The sequence below is a fragment of the Corvus brachyrhynchos genome, unplaced genomic scaffold, assembly GCF_000691975.1.
Source record: "Corvus brachyrhynchos isolate BGI_N302 unplaced genomic scaffold, ASM69197v1 scaffold18, whole genome shotgun sequence".
In the NCBI taxonomy this organism is placed as follows: Eukaryota; Metazoa; Chordata; class Aves; order Passeriformes; family Corvidae; genus Corvus; species Corvus brachyrhynchos.
This window is the reverse complement of record NW_008246064.1, coordinates 3,203,921-3,229,000: the sequence shown is the minus strand read 5'-3', so window position 1 is coordinate 3,229,000 and position 25,080 is coordinate 3,203,921. Positions and strand designations below refer to the sequence as shown.

The following is a 25,080-nucleotide window of genomic DNA, read 5'->3' as shown; positions in this document are numbered from 1 at the left end:
CTGCTGAAAGCCAGGCATTTATCCTGGTAACAACTTTCTCCCTCTTCTAGAATCCTGGAGTGGTTTGGGTTGGAAGGGACCTTGAAGATTGTCTAGTTCCAGCCCCCTGCCATGGGCAGGGACACCAGAGGAGAGAAGAGCCTCTCTGTGTGATGTTTTCCTCCCACTGTGCTTTCCACACTCTCTGTTCCGTGGCACTCCTAGCCCGCTTTATCTCTGATTTCTGCCCCAGGGCCCACTGGCACTGATCACAGCTCTGATCCAAGCCTCTCTGGCATCCAGCAGAGCAGCAGCACTTATTTCCCAGTTTTTATGTAACTCCCTTTTTGAAAATATATTCCTCGAATGAGATGGGGATTTTTTTGCCAATGGTTTGGTTTTTTTAAACTTGTGGTTGTTTTTCCTTCTGAAGCATGGCACAAGTGATCCGGACCTTGCCGTTCATTGCACAGGATCTTCCAATCTTTAAATTTGGAAAACCCCTCTGACATCCATGAGCCCAACCTTTAACCCAGCACTGCCAAGCCCACCACTAAACCCTGCCCCCACACCCACGTGTTTTTTGAACACTTCCAGGGATGCTGACCCCACCACTGCCCTGGGCAGCCTGTTCCAATGCCTGATCATCCTTTCAGTGAAGAAATATTCCCTAATACCCAAATTAAACTCCCCTGGCACAACCTGGGGACATTTCCTCTTGTCCTATGGCTTGTTACGTGGTCGAAGAGACCGACTCCCACTTCATTATCACCTCCTTTTATCTCCCTGCTCTCTATTCATATGTTTGATCCGCATGGATTTGTCACTCAAGGAGATCTCCCTGCTCACATCTCTGCTTTCAGTCATCCCCAGGGAAAGCTCTCCTCTGCTCCTCATGGAGTTTGAACTGCAGATTGTTCCTCCATGGCTTCAGAGACCCGACACCCTTCCCAGGTTCAGCTGGGGGAGCATCAGCCAGGTGTGGCTGTATCCACAGATCCACTGACAACAAGGTGATTTTGCACAGAGCTTCCAGCAGCAGTGTTCAGCACAGGGCCCTGCTTTCCTCTCCCTCCAGCACCACCGTTCATTTCACACAAGGCAGCAACCAAATCCTTGCAGGAAAGGGCTTTCCCTGGGGAAACTGCTTTGAGAAATGATGCTTGGAAAGCTCCTCCAAGCCCACTGAGCTTAAGTAGCTGAGCTTGAGACAGGAGGGTTTAGTTCTTTCCAGGGGGCTTTGCGCATGACTAAAGCATTTTTTTTCCCCCAGATTTTCTGTAAGCAGCACTTCTGGTCAGGCTGGGGGAGCTGAAGGATGAGCGAAGCTGCCTTAAAAAATCTCTGATGGTGACAGACATCACCTGGAGCAGGTAACAGCAAGGGAAACCTGACCTCAACCTGCCTGGTGGGAGGTGTCCCTGCCCATGGCAAGGCATTGGAACTGGATGGTCTTTAAGGTCCCTTCCAGCCCAAACCATTCTGTGATTCTATGAATGACTCTTTGACCATTCCCACCTTGTGCTGACCTGAGATGAGAGAGGCTTCTCCCACCACCGCTTTTCCCAGCAAACAGGCACCTGTTATTTTCCCCACTCCTGTGTGTTTTCCAGCTAAGACAGCTGAGGTTTGATGAAGTGCTTTGAAGCTGCTGCCTCGGCTGCAGATCTGAGGGCAGCTCCAGTACCTGACAGCTTGTGCTTCCCATCCTCCCTCCTACCTCAGCCTGACACAGTCGTTCTCCCCTCCCACCTTGCACTGTGCAATTTTAAATAAAGCATCAGGACAAGCTGTGAACAGACATTCAGGAAAACAGGGCTGTGCCTTCACACAATTTACAGACCTGGACTGGGACCATTTAGAATTCAGCCTCTCTCTCCCCTTCCCTTCCTTGAATAGTGGTTTAGGCTACCTGCAAGCTAAAACTGAGGCCACACAGAGCTCACTGGTACTGTAGCAGCCTTAGTTTTCCCATCTCTGTTTCTTTCATTACAGCAGTGCAGCTTTTCTGTAACACCCTCAAGGCTGTTAGCTGATAAAAGCAGTAAAGCTGTAGTTGCTGCTCATTTAAGGAAAAAAAAAAGGAAATAAAATAATAATCACAGAATTGTTCTGAACTTTGAAAATGCTGCTGAAAAAATGACTTTTTTTTCATTGTTCCAGAGTTGCCATAGAGCAGGAGAGGGGAGAAGAAAGTCTGTAGGAATTGACGATGTTTTATGTTTGTTTTGATATAATATTGGCATTTAAAAAAGCAACTCAGAGTACCTTCACCCATCTCTAATTGCTGTCATTCTCAGCAGGGCCATGGCAGGTGGGATCTCTTAGAATCCCAGAATGGTTTGGGTTGGAAGGGACATTAAAACTCATCCAGTGCCACCCCTGCCATGGGCAGGGACACCTTTCCCTATCCCAGGCTGCTCCAAGCCCCATCCAGCCTGGCCTTGGACACTTCCAGGGATGCAGGAGCAGCCACAGCTTCTGTGGGCACTCTGTGCCAGGGCCTCCCCACCCTCATAGGGAAGAATTTATTCCTAATATCTAATCCAAATCTTCTCTCTTTCAGTGGGAAGCCATTCCCTGTGTCCTGTCCCTCCATCCCTTGTCCCAAGTCCCTCTCCAGCTCTCCTGGAGCCCCTTTAGGTCCATGGAAGGGGCTCTGAGATCTCCCTGGAGCCTTCTCTTGCCCAGGTGAACACCCCCAGTTCTCCCAGCCTGGCTCCAGCCCTTGGTATGTCTCCATGGCCTCCTCTGGAGTCTCTCCAGCAGCTCCACGTCCCATCCTTGTTGTGCTGGAAGCCCCAGAGCTGCACCCAGCACTGCAGGAGGGGTCTCATGAGGGCAGAGCAGAGAGGGAATCACCTCCCTCGACGTGCTGGTGCCAATTCTTGTGATGCAGCCCAGGATGTGCTTGTCTTGCAGGAGGATGAGCTGCCACTCTCTTTATTTGCAGAGGTTCTTAATGATCCAGTTTCCACTTCACTGATAATCACACACGAGTTCACAGGAGGTGCCTGCTCTAAAGCTCAAAAGGATATTAGGGAAAAGAACCCACCATTATGACTAATTAGTGGCTCTGCTTCAACATTTCTGACTGTCTCCAGGATGGAGCTGATACCTATTTTGGTGGTGAGATCCCTAAAAATGGGTGACAGCATACAAACCCAGTGCCTGTGAGATCCAGCCTGTCAGCAAGCACATCAAATTCATTATTTTAAAAAACATCACAACAAAGTGTCACAGCTGACAACCTGGTTATGAAAAAGTTAAAAGAAGAACTGGATTTTTTCTGTAAAGTTGAAATTTAGAAAACCTAAAGCAGCCAGAAAATCTGGTTCCCTTCGCTGCCTGTAGCTGACTCATTGCAGGCAGATAAAAAACATTTATCCCCCAGCTCCCAAAGATTTTCAGGAGAACAAGAGTGATGTGAAATCAAGTGAGATGAGGTCACAACCTTTACAGGATATATAAGCAAATACATTATTTGTGGAATGGTTTTACCCCTTGGACAATGAGGTGTAGATAATTTCCTTCCTTTTCACAGAGTGAAGGTGAGAAGTGCCTGTGCCCCAACAGCATCCAAGGAACTGAAACAACTCGAGGAGAAACTGGATCTTGGAGAGATCAGACCCACATTTAACATCATTAACTGGAGCCTGACCTTTTCCCTGGCGCACTGTAAAGGTTGGGAGATGCCTGTCAAGGAATTTCTCTCCTTTTAATTTAAATTTTCCATATTGGCTGGGTTACAGTCATCAAGTTACACCTTCATCCTGCATCCCATGGGGAACATGGATTTGCAGACAATCTTATTTTTGCAGCTGAGAATGTCTTTGTTTGCTAACAGAGATGCAGGAGTTACTTGCAGCAGCTTCCCCTCAGCTCCAACAACCCCAGGGCCCCGTGTGGCTGGAGCTGCCTGTGATGGGCAAAGCCGTCTCCCAGAAAAGCCAGGAACTGGGATCCCAGATGGGATTTAACTTTAAAGGCAGTCTTGCCCTCATGAATTAAAAGAGAGGCAAAAGAGGGGGGACCAGAATGAAATGTCCAAGATTGGATGTCTCCTCCTCAGCTGCAGAGCACTCCTGCTTCACCAGGGTCACCCCAGTCCTGGGGCAGCCAGCCAGGAGGTGGAGGATGACACACGGGAATCACAGACTCAAAGGACAGCCCAGGCTGAAAGAGATCTTGAAAGATCATCTGATCCAGCCTCTCACGGAAAGGGAGCATGGATGAGGTTTTCCATCACCTTCCTCTCACACCTTGAAGTCCTCCAGCCATGGGGACTCCACAACAACCCTGGGGAAGTTGTTCCCATGATTCTCACTGTAAAAATTTGTGTCAAGATAAAACCTCTTCTGGGGCAACTTGTAGCCATTGCCTGTTGTCTTCTCCATGGCTGTGTGTGAGGAGAGACCCTCCATCCTCTTTGCAGCCCCTTTTCAGCACTGGGGTGCTGTGATGAGGGGCCCCCTGAGCCTTCTCATCTCCAGGCCGCAGGGACCTAACTCCTCCTGACTTTCCTCACAGGGCAGGCGCTTCCAGGTGGGAAGGAGCCTGCCAGGAGAGCAGAAAGCCAAGGAGATGGGCTGCAGGGGGGGCTGATGGCGTGGAAAACCCCCTGTTCTCCCCAAAAATCCCACGAGGGTGTTGGGAATGTGAAAGCAGATGCTGCAGTCACTAACAGGGAGAGGCAGCCCTGCAGGTGTGGGGTCCATTCCCTGGAAAGGTCCAACCCTTTTGGTCCAGCCTGGCCACCCCTCCCTGTCCCCTTGCCCCTGCATGCTAGACACGGGCAGGGAGCGGAACTGGCACAGGGAATGTGCCTTGTCACACACCTGCCAGCTTGGCACCACTTTTATTTCTTCTTTTTTTTCCTCCCCCTCCTGGAGATTGAACATTTGTCCATAGTTCTCCCCATGTACTTCAGCCAAATCCCGATTTAAAATGATGTTGCTTTAAAAAAAAAAAAAAAAAAAAAAGAAAGAAAAAGTTGAGCAGCAAATCTTTTGGAGGAAAAAAAGATTTAGCACTCTAGGGGAGGTGTAAGGACATAATTTAGAACTCAACTATTTGAGAAATGCTGATTTCCCTCTCTAGTTTTCCTGTGCTGATCATATATTTCTGCATTTTCATGGAAGAAAAGATAATCAGTGACTACAATGATCATGAACACTTACCCTGCATTCAGGTGTGGAGCCACCGGCTCCTTTCTCAAAGGAAACTCAGCATTCATTGGGCAAACGAAGAAATTGCTTGTGAAATACCAAGAGAAATTTATACCTGATGGAAGGCGTCATCCGTGGGCCTGTGGAGCACAATCGTGGCAGGGGACTCAGACATTCAAAGCGGTGGTGATGCTTTTATTTGAGATAATGGCTTCTAAATTTCCTCTACGGCGCCTTTAAACGGCAGCGCTGCCCGGCTGCACCATCTCGTGGTGTGACCGGGCCCTGCATGGACCAAGCCCTTAAACCCCTCTTTTTTCCCCAAGACTTCCATCACAGATACATCAAAGCCAAATGCTCCCACTGCCAGACCATGCCACGGCTCGGACCACCACAATCCAGAGCCACGAAGGTCCTCCAGACCTTCCCCCCTCATCCTCCTTTTTGGGATGCAACACTCCAGCTGTTTTCCAAGCATCGTCATCCCAAGTATTTGCCTGAACCCTCTGGTTGTTATTCCAAGATCCATCGAGCAGATCAGGGATCAGACCAGTGGGTGACGACTCATGTGAACCTGCTCTGAGTTACTCAGATGTGTTATAGAGGATTCCAGTGAGACCAAGGCTCCAGTCACTATTTAGAGGAGAAAATCAGAAGGAAAGTTAAGGGTCACAGAGCTCCAGTCCTGTGATGCAGAGCCAAGGGCAGACAGGTCCTGCCCTTGGCTCTGCATCACAGGACTGGAGCTCTGTGACCCTTAACTTTCCCAACAAAAATTATTCTGTAATTCTGTGATTAAATGGGTTGAGGTCTTGACAAAAATCTTCCCTCTTCTTCTAGATGTATTTGCTTGTAAATGAAAAAAATGGCCCATTTCAGGTGCACAAAAAACCCCACAGATAAATTTTGCACAAACCTCTGGCTCTCAATCTCTGAGGGTACAGCAGGTATTAACCAGGGGATTAGGTAGAGATTAGAAAAAAAAAAATCCCAAAAGTATTTATAAAACGATTTTCCTATTAAAAACACACATAAAAATGCCAGACTTTCATCTTTCTGTGGGGTTGTTTTCCAGCAAATGCTTTACTTGCAACCACCTTCTGCAGGCTCATCCTTCCATGCAGACCTAACTCGAGATGTGCCAGGTGAGGGACTCCTTCACACGGGCACCTCGAGCCAATCCAGCCCCAGCAAAGGCGGCTCCCCCAGCTTCTCCTTCCCTCGGGGGATCAATGTTTGGCTGCTGACTGGCTGACCCAAGAGCTGTGCCAGGTCAGCCGCTCAACATCACCACTCACAACAGGCACTGCCACGAGTTACACAGAGGTGACACCGCAGCCTGGCAGAAAGGCAGTGACACTGATCCCCTCTCAGCCCCGTTTATCCCTAAAAACCCGGGATAGGCAGGTGAGGAGGCACCCAACTGCTTTCAGTATGAGGGCTGCTGCATGCAGGGACTGAAAGGGGCTTGTACAGAAACCCCACCAGCCACCATCACGTTTCCCCCTGCCCCCTTCTCCCCTCCCACAGTCCGGCTTTTCCCAGCTCCATCTTACAGGCTTCAGCGGCTTTGGAAAGCAGCCAGATGGATTTATCCAAACCTCAGCAGGTTAACCATAAAGGAGCTGAACATTTCTGCCAAATATGCTGCCAGAGGAGAAGGCCTTGGTGCTCAGCAGTCAGGGCTTTCATCTCTGTTAAAGCCCAGCACCTCCAAAGAGTTGTTAAGAATGGAATGAGAACTTCCCGGCCTGATCCTGTGAAGTCTTTGCCTCCCCCTCCCACTGTTTCCCCAACGGAGAACGGAATGTGGACAGGGAAAGGGGGATTTCTGGGAACAGGCCTAAACTATTTGCATTATCAGACATGAAGAGAATGAAAAAAATAACACAGACAGTTTATTGTCAAACTGAATCAAAGCATGAGAAAAAAAAAATTACAAGGTTACACTGTAAAGAAATTTGGTTTTCATCACAAAAGCTCATTAAAATCAAAGAAAACAACCCATTGTCAAGCCAGCAACTCCCCCAACAACCTCTCAAGCTTTCGAGTGCAACATTTATTTGAAAGACTGGGAATTCAGAGGTGGTGACATCACGTTTGTAGGGACAAAAGGATCACCCCTCATTATCTGGAGGGACAGAGGTTCTCCCAGGGGGTGACACATCTCTGGCTGAGCGGTGACTCCCGTGTTTGCCTTTGAGCAGCAGCAGCCTTGTCCTTGCTGGAGTTCACCCTGAGCTGATGAGGCTGACAGTGCCAGCTGTGCTGTGCTCCTGGGTCCATTCTCCTGCCATGTCCATCCCATCAGGGGTGTCCACGTCATTAAGTCAAAAAAGGTGGGTGCCAAACTGAGCAACACCGGTTCGGGGAGAGCAGTGGGAGGCACCACGAGGGGACACGGACACAGCCACCACCTCCCAAACTCAGTTTGATCTAATTTTAGCCACGACCAAACCTCACCTTTTGATATTGGGGTGCACTGCAGAGGCACTTACCTACCCTAAGCAACCCACCCTACAGACACACCACTGATCCCTGTGTGTGCCGTGCCTCGGAAATGCCCCTTCAACCACGGACACCCCGTTCCCAGCACAGCTCCTTCCCAACAAAACTCCTGGGAGCTTTCCAAGGCTGAGTCTGCCAATCTGTCCAAACCAATGGGTTACCCACAGATCATTTCTCCTCCAGCAGAACCAGAGGAGTCCAGCAGAACTTCGCCTGGGCTCCTGCCAGCGTGGCTGGGCTGCTGGGGAGTCTGGGTGGTGAAGGTCGCTTGCCAGGAAAACTGCTGGAGGCTGCATCCCACCTGGAACAGCCTTATCCCATCCTGCAGGCAATTTCAGAGCAGCTGGCTTTCCTTTTGAGTCAAAAGACAACAGAAAGGGGGGGAAAAAACCACTGAAAAGCCTATAGGTGTATAGACTATTGTGTATTCAGTCCTGCAGACACTCGGTTTCTGTCGGGACAGAACAACAGGATCTTTCTCACCACTATAAATGAGCTGTTTTATGAATTTTGAAACACTTTTTTTGCCAAGTGAAAAAAGAAAGAAAGAAAGGAATCTTTATCCTAAGCAGCAGTTAAGGAGATTGGTAAAATTAAAAACGAAACCAAAACCAAACCAAACCTAAAAAAAAAAAATCTAAAAAATCAAGAACCTGACCCACCAGTACAAAGTAAAGGCAGTCCAGGGCATTCCAAATGATCATAGAACTAACTAAAAAATATTTTTAATTGCATCTAATGTGCTATCTTGAGCCAGCTGCTTATTCCAACAGGCCTGAGGTTTTCTGCTCATAAAGCATCAATAATACGTGCCTCTTCCTAGAAAGGAAGGCTCTAAGTCTTACTGTGTCCGATAAAAAGTCCCAAAATAGATTTTTCCAACCAAATAAAGTGTTTTATTCAGATATTCATGTGGATATGGCAGTGATGTTAAGAACAGCTATTCAAGTAGCTGAAGTAAGCCCTTCAAAAGAAGTCACACAGCTTTGAGACTTGAACAAATTATTGTATGATCTCATCCAAGAGATCTAAATAGCTGGAACATCTGCAAGAGTCGCCACCGATTTATTTAGCAGAGTTCATCAGTAGTTCATCAGCTCTGTTTGCACAAGCAGGTGCCAGGGCAGCCACGGAGGAGTCCTACACATGACTGAGAACGAGGAGAGGGGGAGGAGGGTGGGACAGAGATGAGTGATTTTATCCTCTAACATGGATGTGCATTAGCAGGAGTGAAGTCCCTGCTGAATTAGGGCAGTGCCTATTACTGAAGGAGAAGTGCAGAAATGCTTTTTCCCAGAGAAGTATTACATGCACAAGTAACTATATTGTTAAAATTTTTTATTTGTGACAGTAAAGAAACCATTCAATACCTGATTGACAACACTTCTCTCTCCTGCAAACACTCATGGTATCTGTAGTGTTTCTCAAGTATTGCTGGATTGTTCATTGCATCAAAGTGTAAACAGCTCCATCATAAGGAAAAAAAAAAAAGGAAAAAAAGAAAGAAAGAAACATTTCCATTGCTTACTCCTCTGTTAAGGAGTTCCCAATAGATCTTTAACAAGAAATAAGAGAGAGTCAGCTGGGATTTTACAACATCATGTGAAACAGAAAACTGACAGCTGGTTTTGCATAGTTAGCCCAGAGATTTTGAAGCGATTGCCCCACGCCAGTCTCACCTGCCCCTCCTCGCCCCAAAAAGGCAAAAAACATCACAGCACCTTGGAATCAGAGGCACAAACTTGTCTTTGTTTTACAAATAGGGCTGCGCGGAACTGTGGTTTATTAGGTTGAAAACAATCTGTCCAACAGAGGGTTACGCCTTCGGAAGTCACAGAGCTACAGATTCTTTTTCTTGTTTTTTTTTTTTTTTTTTTTTTTACACTGAAATTTCAAAAGCTGCAACATCAGCACACACCAGTGTCATTTAGATACTTTATTGTCCCCAACCAGTCTAATCAAAATCATGCTGTAAGAAAAGTGATTGTGTACACTTGACAACCAAAACGTCTCCAGGTGTTGAGTTTCTTCCACGTAAAACTTCTGCTGTTTTAATAAAGATCAAAAGGGCGAAACAAAGAGACAAATTATTCTTCCAAAGCTACCTAAATGAACACAGCAATATTGTACATTTGCTACCATCTCCCCATCCCAAGCCTGCCACGCTTCCTGGTGGTGAACAAGGATTCAGCGCACAGCCCTAAGGTTACAAATGGCAATTTCACTGTTAACACTTCAGTTGGATTTCAAGGGTCTAAGGCATTCTGCCTTACAGCTTAATTTAAAAATACCTATACAGGCAAAAAAACGTTTTTTAACCCAACATAAAAAGGACAACAGAACTCCAGGCCAGGCAGCTTCTCTTTAGAATGACCAACTGGGAAAAGACTTTTTAATATTTCTGTAATAGCCAGAAATAGAACTGAAACCCAGGGTTTGTAACAGCCCTGGTGACCTGCATGCACTAACTGCACTTCAAAATATGCAAGAGATTTAGGAAACAAGGTTTGTTTTTTTTTTTTCCTATTTGAATTTTTTTTTTAAATCTTGTATTTAAAATACAATCAAATACCCGTATTGCAAATTTTACAAACATTCCACTCGTTCTCTGACTTTATGGACAGAACTCTATTGCTTTGTTAGAATCTAGAAACTCTAAATACACAGCGTATGTATATCCACGCAAACTCAACACTTGAAATTTCAAGTATGATGGTAGTGTCAAAATAAACAACTGTGACAGTTTGACCCCTTTGGCCAAATCTGAATACCCAGGGGGAGTCCAAACCTGATTGCAGAGCACTCTGAGTTTTATTTCCGTGTGAGTTGGGTGGGTTAAAAAAAATAGAATTGATCAGAACTTACAGAAAAAACTCTTAAAACTAGCAGAGATCAAAGCTGTGGTAAGTTTTTTGTCTTTGTATTGTCCCCAAGTGTCATTTTAATGCTGTACTAAGTTACAGTAATTTTTTTTTCTTTTTAATTTGGGGATTTTAAGAGCCAAAATAATACAGTACAAGCGTGGTTGTACAGAACATCATGAGAACCGTTCCTCCAGAGGCTGGTGCAGAAGTTCAGTTGCCCATTCTATGTGGATTTGAAAACAATACAAGACACTTTAATAATAGAATCAACATTCATTCACAGACTTAAGGCAACTGGTTCATGAAATCGCTGCTTCCAGAGATGCAAACGGGTGACATGGTTTGTCTCACATCCAACAGGTCACAACTGTCACACGGCCCTGTCTCGTGGATTATTCATTGTCTGATTGTTTGGTCTAATGCTAACGAGAAAAAGTCTTTGAATTTCTTCAGCCATTCCTCTCATACCTGCACGACTAACTACAACCTGAATACTTCCCTGCAAACTGCACCTGGGGCCCAGGAGCCACAGGCACAGTTGTAAATACTGCTCACAGAACAACTCTTATTTTTTTTTTTTTGGCAGCTTACAGTTTCATTACTCTGGAGTCAAATACAAAATTAAACCATCTTAAACTGAAAGTAAACATTAATGGACTAACCAGAATCCATACGTCCTTTTTTTTTTTGTTTTTTTCCTCTTTATATTTTTAAACAAAGTAGGCTTTTTTTTTTTTTTGAAGTTTTTAAATTCTGAACTCGACAGTTTGTCTTTTTGCTGTGGCACAGATTTATACAGTACTAAGGTGATGCCAGCTGGTTAAGAAACAAAAGGGTGATGCCGTACAGACTCACGGGTGTGACGGGACTGCCTCCAGCACCCCTGGGCCCAGCCACAACTGGAGCACAGCTGGAGCACAGCTGCACTGCAGGGGGCTCAGTCTGATACTGCACCCACGACAACCCACTCGCTGCCTGTGTAGACTGGCCTGCCCTTCTCTGGTGGATTTGTTAAGCTGCTTCACCAATGTTTTTGAGACAAGGGTCACAAGCCAAGTCCATCGCAAAGGAATTTGGTTTTTTTCCCAAGTCATCAGGACTTTTTGAGAAAAAGAGAAAAGGCAAAGGGGGATTACAATTCAGAATTTAGCACAAGGCTAATTAGAAGCACCAAATAGTCCATTTAGTCTTCTCTGATGACAGCCAAACGCAGCTGCACCTTTTATGTTTGGCAGATTTCTGCTGTGGACAGTAATTGGAAGGTGACACTGGAAACGGGGGGTTGAAAAAAGGTGTGCCTTGTTCTTCAAAGGCATGAAATGTTTAAAAATTATTCATCCAAAAGGGTGAATGCCACTGCAGATGTTAAGCAGGCTCTCAGATTCAGAGATGACTCTAAGTCAACTCCAAAGCCAGAGGACTGATTTTAGTCTAGGCTAGTAACTTCTGCCCTTCCAGCAAGACTTGATACAGCTCCTAATCTGCACCTTACACCTTGGGGAAAAAAAAATACAAATCAAAGGTGTGGGCAAAATACTTTCTGCATTTTCATATATCAAAGAAAAGAGAAGGCTTCACCTTAATTGAAAAAAAAAAAAAATCTCCTTTACAGGTCACCTTTAACTGGGTTCTCTGGTATATCAGATACCAATGGATTAATCCATGGGGGTGGGTTATGAAGCCTGCATTTTATTTATTGCCCAAGTTTGCAGCTTACAGAAAATGTCTCATAGCACAGGCACAGTGGCAAAAACAGTATAACAGCCGATGGTCAACTCCATTTGGTGAGTATACAGTAGCAGCAATTAAAAGAAAAAAGTACTCCAAACAGCTCAATACAGATCCAGCTTACCCAGATGGGGTTGTTTTGAGAAAAGAATCTTAAACTAATAAATAGATCTCCTCGCCGTTCTCCCAAGATAATGGTTTTCCAAAAAAGAAGAGGCATGGCAGTTGTGCGCAAGCAGAGACAGCAGAACTTCATCTGTCTGGAATTAAAGGTGCTTTAGGTCTCTCAGCCACCTCATTTTCTCAACTCCATCACTCCCTAAATACTCAAACAACTGCAGATATGTTTTAAAACTGTGCCCAAAATCCTCATCAGTGAAACAACCACGTTAATGACCCCAATTCACCCCTCCCACAAACGCCTGAACCTTCTGAGCATGACAAAGTGTGATACAACTTAATGTCATTGTGGAGACAGGAACCCAGCATCTTGGTTTCAACTTTTTCCTTTGTTATATATTACAGTGCTCTATAAAATTTTTTTCCTTTTTCCTTTTAAAGCATTTAGACAATACAAGACTAAAAGATGTCTGGAAATACGTCTTATACAAAAATGAATTTTTATCTTAAAATAACATTCAAAAAGGCACTTCATTCTGTAAGAAAAAATTCAGAGTCAGGTCAACTGCTCTAAGCAGGGGGGTAAAATTGTCTGCATAGTGGGAGGGGAAGAAAGGGAGAGAAATTCAACTGCTGAAATACAAGCTTCTTTTTTTGGCATGTTTTAAGAAAAGCTGATCCAGTAAAAGATGTCCATTTATGAAATTAATTAAAAGAGTCCCATTGAAAATAGCTTCTTTTTTTTTTTTTTTTTTCCTTTAAAAAAGTAGTCTGAACACATGACCTTAGGAGTCAGGCTTCTGAAGGCTTAATAGCATCACTCATGATTGTCCTTCGTGTCCAATGTAACAGGAAGATCAAGAGTAGCACTTCTGACAGGGGTGACCTCCCCAAAGCTTACATTTGAAAGAGCTGAAAGAGATGGAGACAGCCTCTAGCAACTGCAATCTAGGAGCAGGAGTCAGTCAGAGTTAAGGGCTACCTGTTGCAGAGTTTATGAAGCATACTGTAAACTTCTTCCTCTTTGCTTAGTCCTTCAAAGAAAGGAATAAGATCTAGCAGCTCTGTGTCTGTCATGTCATCAAACCAGGACTGCACAGGCACCTGAAACAAAGCAACCAACAAACACTGAGAGGGTTTCATGATGTAAAAGACACATGACTTTTGTCTGTGTAGGTGTTCTGTAATCACCATCATCATCATCAAGGCAATTAGCTACTCATTACCATTCAGGTGGAGCAGCAGGTTCAACCCCAAGCCCAACCAGGACAGCTGACCTCCAGCTGCATGTTGAGGTGACCCACATGACCCCACACTGGGCAGCTCTCCTTGCTCTGCCTCCCTGGTATCCAGAACAGACTGGAAGGAAGACACAGCTTATGAAGCTGCACTGACACTTTATTTACATGCAAATCTTTTTTTTTTTTCCCTCTAAGAATTATCAGAGTGAGTCACCAGGCACAGGCAGGAAGCAACAACCCCTTCTGGCATGGGGTTTGGAGGAAATGTTTACCAGCAAGGGCAGAGCAGTGCTCAGGTTAAAATGTTACATCTAGAGAGTGGGTTCAGAAAAAAACACATGTAATAACCCTTCTTAAATATGTGGGCTGGATTTGGGGAAGGTGTTCTGTGTTATCTTCATTATGGGAGTACACTGAGGTCTTTCCAAGACTATCTTGGATCTTGTTACAAGCTTTGGTTTCTGCAGAGACTCGAGTATCACTCAGCCAGCAGCATTTTTCTATACATGATTAAACCACTCTGACAAGGCCCTTAATTTCATCTCCCAAACTTCTACAGCTCATTATTTCCTTGGCACTGATTTCCAAGATACCAAGTGATGATCTTGGATCAGGTTTTTAATTTTAACCATGAACATAAATTAGAGCTACAGGTCCTGGTTATTACAAATGGCAGCTTTAAACCACGTGTGGCACCAACCAGAAAAATGTTTTCACCACATCACTTAGGGCATCACAATATTAGGATCTGAATGTGAAAGCTGACTGCTGGAAGATAAATAGCTCATGTTACAAAAAAAAAGTGATTCTGGAGACCATGCAAAGCAGTGCTCTTAATAAAAGATTTCCTACACTGATTTTTAACAGTCCACAAGGAAGACAGCCTAAAAACATTGAAGAAAACAGTGCACAGCCTGGTTGTCTAAAAGTCAGTAGATCTGAGGAGTTCCAGCTTCTGCCCTGGCAGCTAAAGCAGATGTGAGCAGCTGTACTGGCAGCAGCCAGGGATGGAGCACCCCAGACCTCTCCATCAGAGCTTCTGGAGCTGATACAAACACACTGAAAATGCACGCTGCCCTCATTATTCTCCCCTACAGAACTGCAGCCTGCCCTTTACCCTTATTCCTAAACCTTGATGAACTAATTGACTAACAGTTCTAATTATGGAGTTAAGACAAAAATAACTGAGGGAGGAGCACAACAACACAACAGGGTCTGCATTTTTTTTTTCCTTTTCCTTACCCACAAATGCAGATCTCAGTAGCAACCAGTAAAGCATTAATTATCTTGCCTAATAAAATATTATTCACACAATGAAAAAAGATGGGAGTACCTAAAGAAATTGAAGCCAAACCATTCTTTCTGTAACCACCACTCCAAAGAACAAAATCCCTGCTGCAGGGCAGCTTTGATTCTTAGAGCTAGGTTGGTTTTTCAGGTTCCACACCACTTGGTATTTCTCCAAAGTGCTGGACCTCAAGCCAACAGCTAAAGCTCAGAGCACATGAGCAGTCATGGCTGTGACACGCTGTCAAGATCAGTCTACCCACACCCTTCACCATTTGGCAGTGAGCCCCAGAACCTACCTGCAGCCTAAGAAAACACAGAATCTGACACCAGCCAGTGCTCTGCAAAGTCTATTTTCTGAATCACAGAATCTGGGCAAGGGCCAGAGAGATGAAGTTACACTCGAGTTACTTTGAATACTTACTGCATTTTCAGGATGGAAGATGTAAGATGCAGGAGAATTATCTACTATAATAACTTTACTCAGCTCACGGCCCAGTCGACTCAGATCCTTCACGTAATTTCCTCGGTGGAAAACACAGGATTCTCTAAAGAGCCTTGCCCTGAACACACCCCAGCGATCCAGTAAGTCGGCTACTGGGTCTGCATACTTAAAAATAGAAGTCAGAAGCAGCAAGTTAGCAACGTGCACATAAGGCTAATTCACAGAGCCAAAGAAAGGACACGAAATAATTTCAGATAAAATGCCCTTTTTCTCCATTTTCTTCCCTGCTCCTTGTTAATTAACTCACTTGCCTGCAAACCTGAAGTGATTAATAAAGAGATAAAGCAAAGGTAGGACAATTATCTTTCTAGAGAAGGCTAACTCGCACACTAAATGTTTTCTGTGATTTATTGATCAGGTTTTATTGTCAGGGCCAACTTAGAGTTACCCTGAGAGTTTTCTAGAGGTTGATGGATCCAGAGATCTCACCTACCATTACCATAAAACCAGCCAATGCTAATACAAAATCAATATGAAGCATTTCCCCAGCTGATTTGTTTCCATGTGCCTCTGAAGATAAACTGCAGTGAACACATCTGAGCCTGATGTGGCTCTGCCAAATGATGCCCTCGGAGCAACTGGGTCAAGCAAGACTCTTAAGATTACCAAATTGCATAATTGGGTGATAAAAGATGTTGTTAGGAAAAATACCCATGAACAATACCAAGGAAATTCCCATTTTATACATAAGATGATACTTTTAGTGAGGCCCAGCTTAGAATCCAACAATTTATATAAACTGACCGAGAAAAAGTATCCAAATAAACTCGAACATGAATAACCACATACTTGAAGATGGTAGTTATACCTTATTGCTGCACAACAGGAGTTACCATTTTCCTGTATTTTAAACCAAGAAAAAAAACTGATGTTGAAGACAATCATCTTTTGGTTATGAAATAAGGCACCTAACTTCAGTATGAAATTGGGCAGTATTCAGGATTTTTTCAACATGACCGAGCAGTTATGTGGTAAAGAGAAAGCAGGGAAAAAGGCTTTATAGAAGATCAGGGTCCTATCCCCTTCCACCATCTCTACACTAGGCTGGAGCAAAAGCTTGCCCTGCTAGAGCACTATTTAGAAATAACTAACACCATCTCACAAACAAGACACCACAAATACAATACACTGAAGGAAGTGAAGAATTCCAGGTCAGTCTACTACTGTAACATCTACCACCGAAACTACCTACGAGCCACTACTGCTACTGCAGGACCAGAGGGCACAAAATATTCCTGGTGACGTTTCAAGCTTTGCAAAAAGGCCTCATTTTCTAACTCCAGATTGCAATTGCACCTTGACAGAACAAGAACCGTGGCTCCCAATTTCCAGTGAGTTTCTGAGTCACTGGTTGATGGCGTAGACGGGGTTTGATTTGGTGTTTTATTTCATGCCCAGCTTTAATGTGCTGCTTCACTCGCACGCTATTTGTTCTAATTTCTCACTATAACCATGGTAACTTGTGAGCCTTTCATAGTGGCATCATGAGCAATGCATGGAGGCTACATTATGAGACAAGCCCATATGTGATGGTGTTACCATGGAAACACTTACCCACACACTAGCAGACAAAGTACACACTGTCAGACAAAGAAGCAGAAAAGAAGGGGAAAAATTAAGATAGTACCAACTGTGGAAATAATTATCCATAGAAAACCCAACCAAAAGTCCACTGACCAGCACGAAAAGGGTTAAAGAGATGAAGGGAGGAACAAACCTTGGCTAGACTGGCTGTGAAGAGTACACATTCAAAGAGCTCTCCCATCCTCTGAAGAAATTCGTCTACGTGTGGTCGTTTCAATACATAAACCTGGAATGATAATGGCATTTAGGTCAGATGGTGCTCAAGAAAAGGTAAAAAAAAAACCCAAACCACTCCAGCAATTCCAGCACTTGAAGCAAAGTTAACAGGGAAGCAGTTCAAATGAAATGCTGGGGCAAAAAGAAAGTACACAAGATAAAAGTAGAGACCCAATAATGAGAGATTGGCATGCATGGGCTGCCAAGACCCTGCTGATTATGCAACTGCAAACACCGAGCATCATCTGGAGTGGTGCTCCTTGAAAAATCTCACTAAAGGCAAAGGCAGACAGGAAGGCTTCTCAGGAAGTGAGGATGTGGCTCTCCCCACCAAACCCATTCTGGTGCTGGTGCCTTCAGTGCTCAAGAGCTCCACAGAAGGAATAAATCTGATGAAGCCTCTGTGACGGCAGGAATCGCACAATAGGAACCTGTTTTTGTTCTGTGGCTGATTCTTTCATTTCTGAAACCCCAGGTGCTCAGCATAACTCTCTATGGAGAGTGATCAAGCCCTCCAGCTCTGCAGAGAGCTTTTCTCACCAAAAATCTTCACAGCACCATGCAGAATGCCTAAAAATGCTGCTTCTGCAACTTGCTGACAAAGTCCACAGCATCTTCGGAAGAGGACTTTGCCAAAAGATGGCAAATTCCCAGGATCTCTCTCCTCTTCAGCATCCTGTCTTCAGCACTGCTCTGCTGCCTTTCTGCCCTGGCTTGGCAGCCTACTAGCAACAACCTGATTAGCAGATATTAAAACCTCCTTGCTCCTCTTTTCAGAGCACACACAACACGATTTTGTGTTCACAGAAGATACCAAAACAAGGAAACTACTGCTCAGAAAGCTTGGAAGCAGCTCACGATAGACTGGGAAGCTGAAGAGGGGAGTCTGCTTGAAAAGTATTTATCTGTCTTGTTTGCAGTTAGATTAAAAGTTTGAGAGAAAACATTGGCAGCATTTTATCTTCTTTTGTTTGGCAAATAATCCCTAATACTGGAAATTTCAAGTGGAGAACTCTGGCACAGAGCTGAATTCAGGAGAAACTTCAAGACTGATGCTATTTCAGGAATTTCATTCTTTGATATGTTGAACTAGATTAATGGTACGTATTTTACTAGATTCATATTAATAAGAAGTAAAAAAAAAAAAAAAAATCAAGGTAAACAGAGAAAAAGCCTGAAGGAGAGAAATATGGAAACAGCAGCTTGAACTCAAGTGTAACAATTAAAGCTTTCAGCAAAAGAAGAAAAAAAGAAGCTGTGTAATTGAAATTGAAAACCTAAATTGGAAAGCAAAAATTTTTTTAAAACACATATGATGGAGCTGTACCTTAATGACTAAAGCAGAAATGTTAATTTTCCCCTTTATGCAGCATACAGATCATACCATGAAGTCTTTATCTCTTTTAAGTTATTTCTGTGAAATTTATCTAGACGATTTCTGGCCTCATAAGCATTACATTCAAACTTTGATACAGATAACAATTTATAACGCAGATTTCTTTTTTTTAAACAACCACAGCAGCACCTAACCCATCAAAAAATTGTGACATTTTATGGATTAAAGACAGTTAACAGATGTGCTTCAACACCACTCTCTTTCCAGATAATTACAGCAATGTTTCCTGTATTTCACCAGGCACAAACCAAGTAATTTCCTCTCCTGTAACAATGCAATTAATTTTTCATTTAATTCTTTCTACACAATGTTGGGCTGTAGTGTTTCCTCTCCAAATTCTATCTTTGAATTTTTTTAAAGACAGAGAGACAGCTGCAGTCCCTCTCCAGTTGGGTATCCAGAGAGTATCCAACTTCCCAGATGTGAAAGACAGCAGGATCCAAGTTAACAATTAAGTTCTTGATTCTTCACCCTTAGGTTTTATTCCTACACTGATTTTTGAGGGCACAAAAGGGGCACCCCAGAGTCTTAACAACGTTCTTGGAGAGTAAGTGCTGGAATTTAATATTAATTTCCCTTTTAAAGCCCAGTGCTTCCAGCCACAGCAGCAGAAGTCTCCTCTTTGCTCTCCATCCCTATCTCTGCCCGTGTCAGTGAAGTATTTCCACTTGGAATGTAATTACAAACTCCCTGCCAAGGATCTGAACTTTGCTGCTTGCAACATAACCCACCTCCTCCATCAGGAGCACACAGTAAATTAACCCCAGAGCTGCAGCCCCAGAGCTCTGAGCCACAGCTTGGGCTGCATTTGCCAGTCTTTGCAATAAATGGCTCTTTTGGCTGCTTTTAGGTCTCCTAATTCTGCACCTAATTGAGGATTAGCTGTGAATACACAGCACTTTTAGTTGGATGGTATCCCTTCTGCAGTTTTAGGGCTCCTGAGCCACCACAGAGCAGTCACAGCCTCCTCTACTTGAGTTTCTCTTGCTGCTTTGCCTTAAATCCTTCCCTGCTGGGATCTGGCCAACAGATTTGCTTCTCATGTTAAATGCCTAATTAATAATAAATGTCATTTCTTAAGATGAAGTCTCACCAAATTTTTCCCTTAATTGTTTCCCTCTGTAAAAAGCCCCAATTCCTTTGCCTTTTTTTTTAACAACACTGATTTTTTTTTTTTTTTTTTTTTTTTTTGGCAGAACAACATATCTTAATACTCTGGATAGTTATTCTCCTTGAAGTTTTCTTTGGGAAGTCCTACTCAGACCCTGGAAGCAACTCCAAAATGTACTGGCATCCTGGGCTACAAAATCTCTTTGGTTTACTTCGCATAAAAGCTTTCTTCAGCTGACAGTACAGCTCTTTTCTCCTCTTCCTTCTCATTTGGAATTTTTTCCCCTTTACTTTGTTAGTGGCTGGACTTGAATCTCAATGCTGCATGGTTATTTGTGGCTTGGCTTTTTCTTCCACTGCCTGATGTCTTCAGTTGAAATCTCTAGACTAACTGGCTCCTGGCATTTTTCTGAGATTCATACACTGTCTTCAGGGCATTAAAAAAAAAAAAAAATCAATTTTTTTTTATTATTGTACGCTCACTAATTTTTTCCTTATCACAGCAAGAATTTGGAGGAATATAGTCTTTTTTTATTATTATTATTTAAAGTGAACCCTTCTCAACATTTTAAGCACAAATCAGGCACTAGGCATGTTTCCACAGGATTCTTACAGCTGCTAATGGCAGAACACAAGCAATTATCTTTAATTGTTTTCGAGCATTTCGTACTTGCACATGAATTTTCTATATCTCAAAGCAGCCTCAGCCTACAGAGACTCAGTATTTGTGAAACCCAAAGACAAACCCAGCTCATTTTCCATCAATTTAACAGGACACAAAGAATGGCCTTTCAAAATCAGCTTGACAATGAGGAAATCTGCAAGTAATGACCAAAAAAAATCTGCCATGACAAGTCCAACTCCTGTAATCTCCTCTTTTGTGGGGTGGGTGCCTCTTCTGAGCAGTGAGCAGAAAATCCCACATGTCCTGGAGCCTCATGGTCCTGGTTCACACAGTTGTGGTCGTGTCCCAGTGCAAGTAACCAAGAATAGGCCAGTTAGAATGGACACAGCCTATCCTGGATTACTTGAACCAGGCCACAGCCTTCTGCAAGAAAATCCATGGATTCTGAGCTTTATAGGAAGGAAGTTTATTATTTGAACAGCATTTTACCCCCATTAAAAAAAAAATTGCATATTATGTTCAAAGCATACATGCCAAATGTTCCTTCAGCTTTCAACAATTAAAAATAAGCAATTAATTGAATTAACTCCCCCCTCACCCCAAACACTTAAAAGTTAGTTTTTCCTCAATAAACAAATTATATTTAAAAATTAAATTCAAAATAACACCAAATCAAACTCTTGCTGGCTGCCCTTTTTACTCTTGGACATCAAGAGCAAGGCACAAAGCCACTGGAATTTAATTTGGATGAAAGATTAAGGACAAGCATTCCCTAAAAACCTTCACTTGTTGGGGATTAAAGCTGTATTTGATGCACAGCTTCTGGTCTGGGGGCTGTGCTCACTCTGCACATGGTCAGTGGGAAGCAGGGTCCAAGGGAGAGGATGTGTTCCTGCAGAAGTTAAATCAAGGTACCCAACAGGTTGAACATCTCCCTCCAGCCACCACTTTCACCCTCACTGAGCTTCCTCTCAGTTCCACCACATTCCACTGGATTTCCCAGAGCTTCTCCCTTGTACTTTCTTTGGTGGAGCAGGAGACCAGCTCTGATCTCCTTTCACCCAGAGAACCAGAGGGGAATAAGAGAAGTGGCCAGAAGGGTCAGCGTGCACCAGAACCCTCCTTTTGTATCTGGGCCATCACACCCAGCACAAAGCATGGGATTCTTCCCTGGAACTTCAGCTGCCCTGGGATGGGCACAGCCTCTGCAAGCATCCCAAGACCCACAGCAGAAAGGAAGGGAGGTTCCTCCACACTTGATTTATTTCCTTCCTAAAATAAAATGACAAATCCTTTCGAAAGATAAGGTAATTTAGGCTGGAGAAAGAAAGATGGGAGAGGGAAAAGGGATGTTAAGAAAAGCTGGTTTTTAATCTAGGTAAGCTCATTTACCCAAGCACCCTTTAAGATGATGAATTGTCCTCCCTATAAAAAAATACCCAAGAGTCTCTCTGACCTTTGGATTATAAATTATATAAGGGAAAACAAATTCCCCAAACGAAATACATTATTTTTTTAAGACCTCTGTTGAACAGCAAAAAAACCCAACATCACATTTACCATGACAAAAACATGTTAGATAAGTCAATCTCAAAACTGTACTTCAGGAGTACAGCAATTCAATTTGCCACAACTTGTACTTTCTGGGATGTGAGATCTGAACAATCTCATACAATTTCAAGTTTCCCTATGAATGGGCACCTCTGAAATGGTGTTGGTCAGTTTGTTTCCACTGGGGTTCTGCCTAAGGCAGAGTTCAAGGACAATAAAAATCTGTCAATCTCCTGCCAGACAAGGTACCAGGCTCACTGGTGAAGCAGGGATATGCACTATGGACAGAATGGTTCCACAACATTTCCCATCTCCTGGGATATTCTGCACAGGTGGAAATATTTCTCAATGTCAGTGATTAATCTTGGAGTACATAAACTGCTTAAGAAAATGGACTCGCATTATACAGATGACAAATCCTGATAAATGACAGAAATTGCTCATATCAGTTCATTATGCTCTAAGTGACTACAGAATTACAGGTTTGAAGTGGGAACAGGTTGTCAAAGCTCTCCAGCCTGTGTTAATGCACATCAGACTCAGCCAGAACATCCATTTTTGCCCTTTTTCACTGTGTAAAATAAATGAAAAAAAAAAAGATTCCTGAATGTCAGCAATATTACAGAGACATTACACACACAGGCTTTGCCTGTTCTGTGTGCCACACAAATTACCTTTATTTCAAGAATCCCAGATTCCTTACAACTAACCTTCATTTTTACCTTCCAAATGTGACTGAGGTATTTACCTATTCTAGAGGTTAAGAGCTTGAAATACAAAGAGTGAAGCAATTTCCTTGAAAATTATGCAAGGAGTCTCCAGCAAAGCACAGAGACCAATTTCACTTGCCCACCTCTGTCAGGGGAGAAGGAGATGCACAAATCTGCTCCCTTTGGACTCAGTCATGAGGTTTTTGCTTGTTTGGAGGGTTTTTTTTGTTGCTGTTTTCTCTTTTCCCCCACAAGGAATCATCTCCAAGTGCCAAGCTGCATCATTTTTGGTGAAGAATCTGAGTTTGCACCAAGGAATGGAAAAGCAACAGGCTTTTGAAATGTTTGACTGTAAAGCCCAAATAGCCTTTTACTGGGATTTGTTTCAAAATGTAAATATGTCATCTTGACAAGCTAAGTGATCACAACTCTTCAGCCATTCAAAAACTCACTTTCAGAAGCATTCTGCAAAGTTTTAGGAGAGAGAATTTGTCTGTTCTACAGCACCAAACACAACTGAAGCCCACATCAAATCAGTACTGAAAATCACAAATCTCGCAAAACATCACTTAAATGTTTTAAGCATCAGCTCTGGTGAACATTACAGGTGGAAGTACCCTAGATATTGAATTTTTCTACATAAAACAGGCACATGGTAAAAACTGTCAAAACAACTATTACTTTAAAGCACATTTCAGTCCACTGACTGATATTCAGGAATCATTTGAAGAGTGACAAATACATGGATAGCTTCTATCATAGGAAATCAGACAAAATTATGAACTAACTTTATGATCCACCAATTAGCACAAGATTAAAATACAAACCTCCTTGTCCAAGTAAAAATAATCCATAAAAATAATCCATAAATAACGTTTCAAAATGTAAAGTATTTAAAATCTCTGTTAAATCACATCTAGGGGAGATTTGCTCCTCAGTAACTGTAACATCCAACACCCAACAGAAGATGTTTCACACAATTTGCAAGGTTCATGTATCAGAAAGGCTCAGCTTCACATTAACCTGTTTAACTCATCTCCAGCAAGAACTTCAATGCCTGCCTGAAGAGGGGAAGTTACAGCACTGTAATTTATTTATTCAACCCTTCAGAAATGTCTACTGATTAAAGACACCAAGCTAAGATACATGGAAGGGACTGATTTTCAAATTATAGGCATTTTGCCTTTACTCAAAACCATTTCTTAGAGCCTTAAGTGAAGTTCTTAAAGACATAAAAATTCATCTCCTCATGATTTTGTCCCGACCTTTCAAATATGCTCAAGTATAGAAAAACGCCTATCAATTCAAGAGGAACTTGAATTACTTACAGGAATAAAAGGGACAGAAATTAAACACAGACTAGCACAAAAATTGAAGAACTGTCTATTTTTCCTTTATGCTTTTATAAAACATAAATGAGCTTTGGCATGTGAGCTACCAACATACATTGGAGCCAACTCATGTCCTGTTTGTCTTGGAAAGAATGAGAAATGCAGTGTTCAAGCAGCTTTTTTCTGGGCCCAGCAATGTTTGAAACCCCATCCTTACGTCATTTCCTGTTTGAAAACATTTTAAAATTGACAAAGAGTCAAGTATTGAAGTCCTGAAAGAGATATTCCACCTGATCACACAGGGATGCCTGCCTGCAGTCCACAACACACAGCCTCCATGCTTTGCAAAAGGAGAAATTATTGGATATAAAGCAGCAAATGGAGGAAGGGAACGTTCTGGGACACCCAGGACACAATGCTGAAGGAAAAACCAGCACTTACCTGATGTATGGTTCCATCAATTTCAACAGGAACGATGAAATCAGCATTGCTAATTGGCTAGAAAGAATGACAAGGAAATAATCAGCATTAAAAATAAGATCATTAGAGGGAAAATTTCAGGGGCATAAAAGGGAAGAGTACCTACTTCTGAGGAACAAGTTAATAATCATTACTGACTACACAGATCCACTCTGTGTGCGCTCTTACACAAGTCAGAAGCTCACAGTTGTAATTCCAGACACTGCATTTCCCTCTTCTCTCCTATTTTTAAGCTTCATACAACATGATACTGCTTGAATAACCCCCACTACCACTGAGTGTGTTCATCAGGAAAACACCTCTTTGGATAAATTCTTTCCCATCCATTCTTTGTGGATACATGACCACCAAGGAAATCAGCTGTGTACTCCACATATTCTGCTCAGGATCATCCATTAGTGATTAATTAAAAATAAAGACAGTGGTAAAAGTAATACCTACTGGTTGTACTTGAATCAGCACTGCAACAAGACTTAGGTTGTACAGCTAAAGGATTCTAAAGATGCCAATACCAATCAACCTAATCATGCAAAATTTCATTTGAATTCCAAAGGGAAGAGCAGGCACACTCTGCCCAAGCCCTTGAATCCATTTCTCCAACCTGTCAAACACAACTCAATTCTCAAGACTTACTGTGAAAAACTGTTGGTCAAGTAGAATTGCTTTGGAAAGCAGGA

General features: G+C 43.0%; 1 protein-coding gene across 10 annotated transcripts in view; it reads right to left on the bottom strand.

Annotated features, from left to right (window-relative positions):
• Positions 1 to 8,976: 8,976 nt before the first annotated feature.
• Positions 8,977 to 25,080, bottom strand: part of CTDSPL (CTD small phosphatase like) — an 80,480-nt gene continuing 64,376 nt past the window's right edge. For 9 of the 10 annotated variants that reach the window (XM_008643115.2, XM_008643116.2, XM_008643117.2 and 6 more), the window contains 4 exons: positions 24,365 to 24,421; positions 17,118 to 17,210; positions 15,320 to 15,505; positions 8,977 to 13,471 (listed from right to left, as the gene is read on the bottom strand). In XM_008643115.2, the coding sequence (XP_008641337.1) occupies positions 13,346 to 13,471; positions 15,320 to 15,505; positions 17,118 to 17,210; positions 24,365 to 24,421 (462 nt within the window). In that variant the 3' untranslated portion in view covers positions 8,977 to 13,345. Of the gene's footprint in view, positions 13,472 to 15,319; positions 15,506 to 16,954; positions 16,981 to 17,117; positions 17,211 to 24,364; positions 24,422 to 25,080 lie in introns of all 10 variants that reach the window. The other variant, XR_001866016.1, reaches the window with a different exon arrangement.